The sequence below is a fragment of the Zingiber officinale genome, chromosome 5A (assembly GCF_018446385.1).
Source record: "Zingiber officinale cultivar Zhangliang chromosome 5A, Zo_v1.1, whole genome shotgun sequence".
Lineage (NCBI taxonomy): Eukaryota > Viridiplantae > Streptophyta > Magnoliopsida > Zingiberales > Zingiberaceae > Zingiber > Zingiber officinale.
In genome coordinates, this window is record NC_055994.1 from 130,826,925 (window position 1) to 130,840,338 (window position 13,414).

Genomic DNA, 13,414 nt, shown 5'->3' on the forward strand with positions numbered 1-13,414 from the left:
GGGAATACAATTATCGGACATGAAAAAGGGTTACTTTACTCCACAAAAGCATCCCCTCATTCTGCCAATCCATCCTCATACCTGTCTACCTCTATTCCCAAACAATTATCATCCTACCCATACAAGGATGTATATTTTAAACCAACTTATCCAACCAAATAATCATTCTGCCAGTCCTTGAGAAATTCCTCTTAACCATCACTTTAATGATGGCAAGAATAGCACTTCCAATAAACACTGGAAATGGCATCACCTGGTCCCTATGTTCAAGTCAAATTCACCTACTCTGTTTGCAGAAGGAGAAAAATCGGCATTAGTCATGTAGCAGTAGGCTTTTGGCTGTGTTATGTCTAGGACTTAAGGCTGGATGACACAATATAGATTCTTGGAGGCAGTAAGCAGAGAGATAAATCTGTCTGTCAGGTGCTTGCTGCTGTCTTAGGGGATCAAGTGTGCCATGATGTTGATGAAAGAGGTATGAGGCTTGATTTTTTTTGGTTCTGGACTGAGGTTTGATAGATTGCAAGATTCGATGGTGACAGTGCACATTTAGAGGAGGTGAATATATCTTGTCTCTAGAGTGCATGAATAATAGTTTGAACCTATGTGGGAAGAGTTGTCAGCTTTGTCACGTCTATGGGAGATAAGCTCAAACTGTTTGGATGAAAGTTTTTGTTATTTTTATTGTATATATGGTGTTAAAAATGTTGTATTTCATTAATTTTTTTTTGCTATAATTAGCTGATGTCAGAGGTAGCTATAATATAAATATATGCAAATGAAAATTACTTAAGTTGATCTCTCTTACCACATTATTCTTATTCTCCACTTTGCTTATTGCACATGGCTTTTAATTTATCATATGACATCTCAAATTGTTTCAGCATTTCTCTTCTGATCAAACCTGCCTGAGTGCGTTCACTGCTCCTCTTGATCCAAGCACAGCTTTAGGAGGATTTTCTGGAAATAACTACTCTGAGGTACAACTATATTAGCTTGCTTCTTATAATACAGTGTTCTGACTATTCTGTCTGCAGGCCTCAGCTTTTGTTATAACCTATCCTGTGAACAATGTGCTTGATGAGACAAGCATTGAATTCAGAAATGCTGTTGCCTGGGAGAAGGCTTTCATTCAGTTAATCAAGGTTCATCTTTCCTTAACACTTAATCATTTATGCTTCTGTATGATTCTTTATAGCCGGCCCGTCCTAGTGGGATAAGGCTTGGTTGTTGTATAATTCTTTCAATGCTCAAATTTCTTTAAATTGCTTGTTGCTATCTCTGAGGGTTGAAAGGCCCTGTGATTACTATTTCTAGATTTCTGTACTCTGTACATCCATTTGAACTTGACATTTTTTATTTCCTGCACAACTCCATCCATGTATATTATATTTGTGCATCATTTCTAATGAGATACTAGTAGGCACTTACCTTACAATCTTTCTCAGAAAAAATGTTGATCATTGTCTTTATATCCTATCGTGCGTGCTGATGAATATTGTTACCATTGTCTTTTCTTGGCAAAATTTTGATAGCACAAAAATTGTGACAGGATGAAATTGTACCAATGGTACAAGCTCAAAACCTCACACTTGCATTTTCATCAGAAAGCTCCATTCAGGAAGAGTTGAAAAGAGAAAGCACTGCTGATGTTATAACTATTTTAGTAAGCATATTACTGTTAATGGAAGCTTTTCATTCCACTAGGAAGTTTATCTGGATAAAATGCCCAGGCAGTAGTATTCTAAAGTTCATCCTAATACATGCAGGTGAGCTATCTTGTAATGTTTGCTTATATATCCATCACATTGGGAGAGAAACATCAGTTATCTTCCATTTTTGTTTCTTCAAAGGTATCATAATTCTCAACTCTTGTTTCTACCCTTTTGTATGTCCTATGGTTTATGCTATTTCCTGAAAGTAATGATTTGCACAAAATTTTAAACATGGACTTTTGTAGTAATTTTTTAGATTATTTACTATCTAATTACTTTCCATTTTCTAAGAAATGTTAGCTTTTGATTGTCACCTCTGTAGTAATTTCATTGTTTGTAGTCTTATCATAGACATGCAATCATACCAGAATTTTTAAATTTAATGCACGATGGCAAATAACATAAGCATGGCATAGTCATTGGAGAATGATATCTTTTTTTGTTTTGTTTTTTCTATTGAATTGCTAGTTTGAATTCTATTATACTCATTTGTTCATGCTTGTTTAATATACTTTCCCTTTAGGTGCTTCTTGGCTTATCTGGTGTAGTCCTGGTCTTGCTCTCTGTTCTTGGATCAATTGGTTTCTATAGTTCCATTGGAGTTAAGTCAACACTCATCATCATGGAAGTGATTCCTTTTCTAGTTTTGGCTGTAAGTCCTGATTCATTTTAGACTTCCAATTCTATCTAAGATCATCATATCAAAATAAAAGATTTGATTTGAAATGGGAAATTTCTTATTTTTGTGTGTTGAACACTTGAACTTGTATATTATAACTCTCCAGTAGGAAAATGGTATGATTTAAAATTCTCATCTACAAAACTCAAGTACTTTTCATGAAAATAGAATTCGAAGAGCATAGAAGTTTCTGCTTAAGACAAAATGTCCCCAAGTTGGAGAAACTAGATTGATGAGGATTAGATGTCCTCATAAGAAAGCGATAAATCACTTCAATAATAAGAAACTAGCATGAAGCATGGCAAACTGGCTCATTGATTGTTTTTATGTATTTTTTCATATACGTAAATTTCAATCATCTAGTATCCTCATCACTTTAATTTTTTATTCGGCTTCCAAGGATACTGAAATCCTGGTATTTTATCTTCTCAAAGATCTTTTCCTTCCTGTAATGAATATCTTGAGTCACACCTGGGTAGCAAATTAATTGTCATTGCTTAGAAATTGAAGTAGAGAAGGTGAGCTTCACTGTCGGAGCCATGTCTTAGGTTATATTGACTATGCTTATGCAGATAAGACTGTCTTAGGAAAAACTATACTTGTGGTACTTAGTAGTTACTAATTATTACCATGTCTCTTCTCTCTCTCTATAGAGGCAATAGAGGGAAGAATTATTGGATCTCATCTTACTGAACAAAGCTCTACTTTATATATCTGATGAAGGTAGAGTGTAACATCAGAATGGTATGACTTAAAATAGTCATAAGAATGTAATATAATAGTATTACCCAATAGTCTATCAATAAAATGAGGAGCTCCTAGAGACTTGCAAACTTATTCTCTAACTATTCTTCAACCAATCTTGTTGGAGAGAAATGTCAAATGATGAAAAGATAGTCCACCTCAATATCTTTGGTATGCTCATAAAAAGTGGTTTGTCCTAAGTGCTAGAGTGACTTTTTTACCCAATCTTGTAAGCAAGTTTCGGTCAACGAATGTGCAATTCCATGATGTAGATTTGTGTCAATTAGCAGATCCAATATAATCTACATCAAAGAACTTTAATTTGTTTAACTTGTACTTTTTTCCCTTAAATACAATCCATTTTCAGGAGTCTTTTTCAACACAGCTTTACATCGACTCTACCTATGGAATAACTATTCCCACTCCAGACAATATATCTAGTCTTGTAATAAGTGAGGTAGATGAGTTTGCCAATCATAAGCTGATAACTATCACCCCATGTGCTTTCATAATAGGTTTTCCAACATTCACAACTATATTGGAAGACAATTACATTTCAAGTTGACTTCTCAACCCTCTAGCCGGCTTGAAGTCGTATCTATGATTGTTGCTCGAATATAATGTTCTTTTTCACTGAACCCTTGTACTTAGTTGGCTCTTAGGTCGATTGACATGCTCCAATTGACTAATTCCACTTCAACTAAATCCAATTGGCGATCCCTCTTTAACTTGGCTTACACACTTGTAAGCCTATGCAAAATTTCAAACTAAGTTAACAACTTTGGACAATAGTCCCTCAGTGAAGGCTTCAACAAGCCTCTAGGTAGTAGGCTTCAACAAGCCACTAGGTAGTAGGCTTCAACTAAGCCACTAGGTAGTAGGCTTCAACTAAGCCACTAGGTAGACTATCCCTACCTAACTAAACACATCATCTTTGATGATGCTTGCCAAAAACACGAAACTCAAAGTCTAAGATTACATATTACTCTCATAATCTCTTAGTTCTCATACCTTCAGGTGTTCAACCTCATCAATCCTTCTTGACATAGAGTTCACCTTCTCTCCAACTGTCTGATCCATCTAATGCTCAAAGCTCTCAAAGCTTGCTTTATGCCATCTAACTCTCTGCTTCTAAGTCCTCATTTTGAGTCATTCTAGAGTTCACCTTGCATTAGGCTAGATGCACCAACCTCCCCGAGCTTGCTCCATTCCATTTGATCCTCCTCTCATTCTAAGTCCACCTTGTAACAAGCCTCTGAGCCTTCTAATCCCCGATCTCATTTGCAAGGATTCAATGCTCATGCCCTTGAATATCTTCCAAGCTCTTCCAAAGCCCTAACTCTCATTATAGACTTTCAAGTCATTGAGCATAAACCCATTTGACTGCACCAACCTTGGGAGTTCATGTGCACTATTTCAAGTCCCTACACACTTTGTGTATATAATAATAACACTTGTTAAATCTAACAAATTATTTCCAAACACATTAAAATAACATGGCTGAACCTCTAAACCATTGGACGCATCAATTCCCCAACATGAGCAACTAGGACGAGAGTGAAAGGAGTAGAAAGGGAAGCGTTCTTGAATTCTTAACATCAATCCATCAGTGATGCTTGTACCACTGATATTGCCTAAATGAATTCCTTTTTTATGTTTCCAATTTGAATATATTGGCTATATGAGTTGTTTTCGAAATCCATGCAACAGGGCCACCTATATTTTCCACTCTTCATGCAAGAGGTATTTCTAAGTTACCCTTTTTTGGAGAGAAGAGGAACGCTGAAAAGGTGAAGGGATAAAAGAAAACAGGACATTCTGTACAGAGAAAACAAAAAGCTAGGGAATAATAATTACTAGATCTGGGGTCCTATTTCAGTTGCACCACAATCATAGTTCAGTGGAAAACAGAAGCATCTCTACTAAAAATGTGAAGGTTTCTTTTTATTGAGAGAGACCAAATTGTTCCAATTTGAATCCTTCTGTAGTCTTTAAGGTGCATTGTTATAAGGTGTCGAAGGTCTTTGAAATGGAGTTCTTCAATAGAAGGTGAAAGATATTTGGGATTGGAGCAATTTCAACCATCCAATTGAAATCTACAAAGGCAAAAAAGCAAACATATACTTTTTCATTCAGAGAGGATATAGGGAAGTGTTAGTACTGAGAATGCCAAGGAAGACAAGTCTAAAACGGGGAACTCTTGAACCATGAACAACAAGGAGGCTGTAAAGTCTGTGGACCAAGAGCAAAGAGTTGCCTGCAAGGGACCATGTTAACTTGTCATCTCAGAATGTCGTAGGGATATTAGCTAGGTGAAGGATAAATCTGATTTTGCTACAGAAAAGATATGACAATCTTACCACAACTATTGTAGTTTATTGAAAGTGGAAAAGTTATGGTAAGTGATCATGTAACAAATGAGATTTTTTCCTGTTTAATACAATAAAAATGAGATTAGTGATCATTTTCAGATTTTCATTTGCTGAAATGAGATCAGGAGATCCAGTATATAGCTTGTTTTGAAACAGCCACAACCAAGAACTAGCATGTGCCATCAGGGTAATAGTAATAAGAACATCCTAGACACCTTTATATTCCACTTTCTGAAAATGTGATTTCCTTATTTTTCTGAAAAAAAAAATTGTGTACTGATTATCTAAAAACTCATCCATCAAGCAGTTGATGATCCAATAATAAGATTTTTTTTTGGTTAACCTGTGATCATTTTTCCTGTTTTCATTTTGAATTTTAGGTTGACTGAAATGCTCAATGTAATCATAGTTTCCGTGTTCTGGCTCCCTCTTTTAAATTATTTTTAGCTAAAAGCTTTTGATCTGTGGTTATAAACAGGTTGGAGTGGATAACATGTGTATCCTTGTCCATGCTATTAACCGACAACCATTGGAGTTACTTTTAGAAGAACGGATTAGTAATGCACTTACAGAAGTTGGTCCATCTATCACCCTGGCTAGTTTGTCTGAAGTTTTGGCTTTTGCTGTTGGTAGTTTTATACCCATGCCAGCATGCCGTGTTTTCTCTATGTTTGCTGGTAGAGTCATCATATTTCAGCTACATTTTCTTTTATGTGAACTTTAAATCCTGTGCTAGATTAATTGAATCTTATTTTTTTTCCTCTGCAGCACTGGCAGTTTTGTTAGATTTCCTTCTACAAGTTACAGCCTTTGTGTCATTGATAATATTTGACTCCTTAAGGGCTGAAGACAAAAGAATAGATTGTTTTCCATGTATTAAACTTAGATCGAGCAAGGCTATCAGTGAAGGTGTGTTAAAAATAATAAATAATCATCAAAGTTGACAGTCAATTCGCTTTCAAATTTTTGTTTTTTTTTACAAGAATCTGTTGGTAATGTGTGATCATGATCAAATATTGTTAATTTGTTCATTAGGTGCTGCCATACAAGAACTTGGATTACTTGCTCGCTACATGAAGGTCTAGTCCAAACTCCTTTTTAGGTGACCAAATGCATAGGATATTGATCTCATGTGTGCTCTTTTATTATTCTTTATTTTATCTTTTAAGTTTATCAACATTAAAAAAAAATGAATATTCCCAAATGGACTTGTTTGGATTGAGGGATATGAAGGTACAAACAACTTTCTCACATACAGAGTTGTGTTGACAATATTTATATAAATAGGCATAAGTTTTCTCATAATCCACACAGCTAGGGTCTTCCTTTACATGTGAGATCATTTATCTATATATATATATATATAGCACTAGGACATGGAGCCTATGGAGCATAAAATCAGTGTAATGATCAATGATAACTAGGATAATACACAAACATGAGGACATGGAACAAAACTAAACTGTTAGAGCATTATTATGATTTCTAAAATGGTCCTTAATGACAACTAGGGTGAGCCATTCCTTTCTTAGCCTAGACTAGGTATAATTGTAGACATGCTCATTTATATGAGTTTTGTGTCCCAATATTTTAGCACCGGTGAATTCTGGACATGCTCAGTTTCTAGTAAATATAGATTGAGAGAAAAGCTCAAACTTTAATGTTTGAAAGTGATAGTCCATCTAGAGGCGTGTTCAATTTTGCTTTTGATTCTTACAACACAACAAACTTAGCAAATGCATATGTGAACAATATCAAATTAATAATATGTTGTGGAAATAATAATAATAAAAAAAAGCAAACACACACTAACAAATTGATACGTGGTTTGATGGCTTCACTCATAATCCAGAGCCTACGACGTGTTGAGTGCATCACTGCCAACTCCACTAAATCACCCTTTTAAATGAGGAACTAAATAAGTTTCTATAAATGTTATATCACAGTAGGATTTCTTACAACAAGCTACAAAACACTCGACGAAGACTTGTTGAGTGCATCACTGCCAACTCCACTAAATCTAAATGAGGAGTTGAATAAGTTTCTATAAATGTTATATCACAGTAGAATTTCTTACAACAACAAGCTACAAAACACTCGACGAAGCACTCTTAACTACATGCCTTCTTGTTAAGCCAATCCTTGATCTAGTCCATTTTCTAGAACAAGAAAAACCCTTAGTATAAGCAATCTATAACCAAATAAACCTCTAAGAACTTGATCACTTCTTGTTACCTACTTAGGTCCTTGTCAGCGAGCTCTCGTCTTTTCTAGAGACTTTTTGGCGAATGATACAATAGAATCCAAATGAAAAGATTCTAAATACCCTAAACAAGAACACTGCCAAAAGAACTAATCCTAGGTTAAGAAGAGTATTGCCAAGAGAGCTTTAAATCCAAGGATGAAATTTTGCCTTTGCTTTCAAAACTTCTTGCTATTCCTTCTCACACTTGGATATGGAGGCAGATTAGAGATATTTATTGCAAGTTCTAATGCCATAGACCTGACACCTAATAGTAAGATTCAGAATGTGGAGCTAGCCTAGATTAGCATCGACCAAAACAAATGTTGGTTGACACACTTTTCTAGTAAAGTCCAGAAAGGTTGTGTCGACCAAACATAGTTTTTAGTTGACACACCACACACCTATATTTTGAAGGTTTGTCAAGGTTATCTTAGTTTGTTTTACCTCCAACACTTGAAGGTCATCTCTAAACCTTAAAACAACCAACCACACACTCTTTAGGGTCCAAGATGAAGCTCCTTAGTTGATAAGCTCTACCTAGAAGTTAAATACTAACAATACAATCAATTTACTTGAAATATATTCAAGATTATATTAATCGGACACACAAGTCTTCAGTTCATTCAAGCTTGATGATCATCCACTAGTTTGAAACTTCTCATAGCTTCACACTCAATCAGTGAATATCTAAACTTGGCAATTGCTATCTTATGATAAGCTATGCACATTCAAGCAAGTGATCTAATACAAATATCTAACTTAAATAGTATAGCCTAAGTATTAAAACACCATGTCTAGATCCAACCATAAGGAAGGAATCATTTTTCCAACACTTAATTTGATGGAACAAAGGTTTAAATGTTTAAGAGCTAGAACAAAAAACAAGATAGGTGGTCAATAGAAGTTTTTTCTAATGGATGAAATAGAAGACACCGTGTACTTGGCAACATCAAGGTATTGCCTACCTTGATTGACATCCCATACTATCAGCCTCATGGTTTGTCATAAAGTGGAATCTGACTCCATGTGTTGAGATTCTCGTAATGTCAATCATCCTAGAATTTCTCCACACTAAGCTTGCTTGATTACCAATATTTTATGGAGAACCCAGTCAATTCTATAAGACATTTCTCATTCTTAATCCATTTAATGTAAGTTAAACCCATGACCGGTAATATTTTTTCAACTTTGTTGTGTATTTTTGGTACATTTGTGCTTGTGTGAGTAGTTGCACTTTGTCTATGTTTGCTGACCTGGTGATCACTCCCTCCCCTCAGCCCAGGTCATTATAGGCCGACCAATTTTGTTGTTTGTTACTTAAATAACGCACTACCAAAGCAGTCCTGCTATGATAATAAATTTCACACAATGTACTCAATAACACCGCGGTATTAATCCTCTTTGAATGGCATCCCATAGGCCTCATGTTTTGTCCCATGCTGGAATATGACTCAAAAAAGCCAGGAGCTTCCTGGGAAATCCACTCATCCCACAATTTCTCCATATTGAGCATGCTTGACTGTGGAGTTTAAAATCAAGCCAAGTCCACCAACATTTGCCTGGTTATTGAGAGTACACATAATCCATTTAAGAAATTACACTCCAGTCTTAGTCACACTTTCTGTGTTTGATACACTTTGAAGTACATTTTCTTCCATTTTGTACGCCTTTTGCATTCTAGAAGCCTGCTAGGAGCTGCACTTTATTTGAGTTATCTAGCATATCGATCACTTCCAACCTTACTGGGCTAGGTTGTTGCATGATGTTGACTAACCGAGACTTGTCTATTAAAATTGCTCAAAAATTGTTCCTATTCCTAATATCTAAATTATGCATATTGACATTTCAAATGATTAGTCAAAAGATATTAAGAGTTTTTGTGAATCCTATGCAATGAAAAGTGAAGAATTGGATATTCAATTGTTATAAGTTATTCATTCAAGATTTTGACAATCTTTTTAAAAAATCAATTTTGTAAGAGTTAAAATTCCTCTAGTAGTTTGTAAGACATCCAATTTTACTAACGCTTGTTTAAATGAATCACTCAAGTGACATGCGTAAAAATTTGGCACTTGGTAATATGGATTAAAATCTCAAGTTGTTTCGCCTGGCACCGGCACAAGCACGCCTTCGATGCCGGTGCATTGCAAACGTGTCATGCATATCCGAGTCCGGAAGCGTCATGCGGGTCCGCGGTTGTCGCAAAATAGAGGTAAGGTTTTTAACTTAGGCTTTAATTAAATAACTTAGGTTAATAATTTTAATCAACTCCTAGCTACCTAGCTATGATTGAGATAATTTAAATAGGTTTAATTAAAGTCTAATAAAATCATCCCATTAATTTAATATATATATATTTTAAAATATTACTTTTTATTTTTAAGGATTTAGATTAAAAATTATATTTTTAGTTAATATATTTTATATTTAAAAAATACTGAACTATATCAGTATGACACGATACGGGAACTAAATCTCGTCACGACTCTTGATTTTAAACCATGCTTGGTATTGGTATGGGTTATCTTAATGAGGTAAATAATTTAAACTTATGGTCGTTGTATAATTAACCAAGATGAATCTGGAAGAGCAACAAATATTTTATTCTACTCATTTGTGTTCCCCATTCTCATAGTTTATGAATATAACTAAAAGTGATTTATTTTTGTATATTTGCTGGGTATTTATTTTTTACATAAACACACATTCATTCATATTTATATCAGTTGCATGCGATAAATAATTCTTTGATTGGATTTTTATGTCACTGTTTCAATCTCTGGATGATCCATAATTATGCATTTAGGAATTCATACTAGTGCATTCCTAAGATTAAGCATTTCTGATGAACTATCTTGTGTTTGACATTTCTGTTGGCATTATCAATTCTTTGTTTTGCTTTAACTTGTTCTTTCTAATAATTCTGTAGACATATTGCAGGATGTCCATGCACCTCTTCTTAGCCACCGAGGAGTTAAAGTTTTTGTAGTTGTTGCATTCATTGGTTTTTCTTTTGCAAGTATTGTGAGTATCTCTAACTTTTGCGCAAGTTTTTAGTTGGAGTTGCTAAAGAGTTGTAGTATCAAGAGAACCATCATTTTATTTTTTCCATTGTCTAAATATAGATCTGCTAAGTCACATAGATTAATAGTTGGCACCATTAAATGCGTAATTGAACATCTTGTTAATGTATCATAAACGTTTTTCCCTGATTGACTAACATGATTTGTGTTAAATCATTGTCCATCTTTTAAGCAAACAATTGGTTCAAAATATAGGTCTGGTTCATTTGCTTTTCTTGAATTAGTTGTCTAATTTTCCTGTTGTGCTTCAATGTACAACCTTCAAACTTTATACTTCTTATTCCTTGGCTACTATGTTTTGTTCACAAATCAACTCGTTCTTGGATGTGCTAGAACATGTACTCTAATGCTATCATTGGAGAGGACAATGTTCCATGAATTCATCTTGTAATCAAACTGATTAAATACTACACTTGCTATCATGATCTAAGTGATCTCCGTTCCCTCGGATGGGTCTAGTGGCTAGCGCATGAGGTGTTGCCACAATGAGGTCTGGGGTTCGAATCTCGGCAATCTCTAATGCTATCATTGGAGAGGACAATGTTCCATGAATTCATCTTGTAATCAAACTGATTAAATATTACACTTGCTATCATGATCTAAGTGATCTCCATTTAATGGAAATGACGACTCTGAAGATTGGACTTCATCGGGACAACCCTCGTACCTCAAAAATGTTAGATAATGTTCAAAGCATGTATAAACTCAATATCAGGATAAAAGAGCAATCATATGTAATCAAAACACAATACCTTCTCGACCATCTCCGCTATGTCGCTCAATGATTTGTTGCCCAAAATGCAACAAGTTTGAGGGAACTACTCAAACTTAATTCTTACACTCAACTTTTCCTCCTTGAAGGCATGATTGTCGCATAATGCTTAGATGAAAATGGAGAGGAAAAAATTGTGGCCGTGTCATGTGCACTGATTGCCGAGAGCATGACCTCGTTTAGTTTCTCAGTTCACACAAAAAGTACTGTGATGTGCTGGCGGTATCACTTGCTCGTACACTAAGTTGATGATGGCTAATGACCTGGCTAAGAGGGGTTGTGGAAAGGTGCTATTGCTCCATTCTGAGGCAGGAAAGGGAGATTATAGAGGAGTGTGGGAGGCCAGTTACTCAAGGTTAGAGGGAGAGGGTGGTGGGAAGTGGTAAGCAGCTGCTCCAGATTGGAGTGAGTGGGTGAATGGTTATCAGTTGGGATTGGAACACAGTTGTTGCTGGGATTGGGAGGTGGCTATGGCTCAAGTTGGGAGGGGTTTTTTTTTTCATTTTGTAACCATGTATAACACTTGCACCCTATAGTTCTATAAATAATATAATTATTTGTGAAATCAATAAAGTAATAATTGATCTTCGTTTTGCTCACCCCTTTTCTGTATTATGTCTGCAAGGCTTTATGTACACGTATTCAACCAGGTTTAGAGCAGAAGGTTGTTCTTGGGAGGGTTTTTTTTTTTTCATTTTGTAACCATGTATAACACTTGCACCCTATAGTTCTATAAATAATATAATTATTTGTGAAATCAATAAAGTAATAATTGATCTTTGTTTTGCTCACCCCTTTTCTGTATTATGTCTGCAAGGCTTTATGTACACGTATTCAACCAGGTTTAGAGCAGAAGGTCGTTCTTCCTCGAGACTCATATCTCCAGGTGAACAAGAGTCTTATTTACCCATTTTCTTTGCCTTGAAGATGCAAATTTTTATTTATGTAACTTTATATGATCACATGATATTTTCAGAATTATTTTGATGACCTTGCAAAATATCTCAGAGTGGGACCACCATTATACTTTGTTGTTAAGGATTTCAATTACAGGTATTGAATGGTGTAGTTTTTCATGTTTCTTCAAAGTGCTAAATTTGAAATATTTATGTGTTGAACGTGCTGTTTCCAGCTTGGAATCAGGGAATACAAACCAAATATGTTCAATCAGCCAATGTGATTCACATTCTCTCTTGAATGAGGTTTGATTACTTGATCATACTTCTAAGAATATGCTCACTCTATTCAAATGCTTTAGTTCATCACTATCACTAAAGCCTAGACTAGATGCCACTGTATATTTATTGAACTTTGCAAACATATCTATTTTTTGTGATCGTGTTTCTCTTGGTAAAATCATTATTTCTCGATAATTTTCTTCATCTGCATTTTTTTTTTCTTAAGCAGATTACAAAAGCATCTTTGGAACCAGAATCAAGTTATATTGCTAAACCTGCAGCTTCATGGCTTGATGATTTTCTTATATGGTTGTCACCAGAAGCATTTAGCTGTTGTCGTAAATTTATCGATGGGAGTTATTGCCCCCCTGATGATCAGGTTGTTGTCTTTCAATGTTGCATATAGCAACAATCATGTTTATAATTTTTTGGTAGAAAATGATTTTTTTTCCATCTCTTAGTTATGATTTGGTATCCAAAACTTTAATGAATTAGATTGTGTTGTAACTTCTTCAACCAGATTGGCCAAAAAAAAAACAATCTGACTGAAACCTGTTTGACTTTTAGCCTCACTACAAATGTAATAGTATAATGTTCTTAATCTCTTATTTATTAGTCAAACCAGC

General features: G+C 35.0%; 1 protein-coding gene across 3 annotated transcripts in view; it reads left to right on the top strand.

Moving 5' to 3' along the window:
• Positions 1–13,414, top strand: part of LOC121981809 (NPC intracellular cholesterol transporter 1-like) — a 45,927-nt gene that overhangs the window by 21,968 nt on the left and 10,545 nt on the right. For all 3 annotated transcript variants that reach the window (XR_006111936.1, XR_006111937.1, XM_042534553.1), the window contains exons 15-27: positions 885–980; positions 1,038–1,145; positions 1,553–1,666; positions 1,770–1,853; positions 2,239–2,367; positions 5,989–6,187; positions 6,279–6,419; positions 6,546–6,589; positions 10,696–10,779; positions 12,428–12,496; positions 12,587–12,663; positions 12,743–12,812; positions 13,018–13,167. Coding sequence is in view for 1 of the 3 variants with exons in the window: in XM_042534553.1 (XP_042390487.1) it covers positions 885–980; positions 1,038–1,145; positions 1,553–1,666; positions 1,770–1,853; positions 2,239–2,367; positions 5,989–6,187; positions 6,279–6,419; positions 6,546–6,589; positions 10,696–10,779; positions 12,428–12,496; positions 12,587–12,663; positions 12,743–12,812; positions 13,018–13,167 (1,365 nt within the window). In the remaining 2 variants the exon portion in view is untranslated. The remainder of the gene's footprint in view (positions 1–884; positions 981–1,037; positions 1,146–1,552; positions 1,667–1,769; positions 1,854–2,238; positions 2,368–5,988; positions 6,188–6,278; positions 6,420–6,545; positions 6,590–10,695; positions 10,780–12,427; positions 12,497–12,586; positions 12,664–12,742; positions 12,813–13,017; positions 13,168–13,414) is intronic.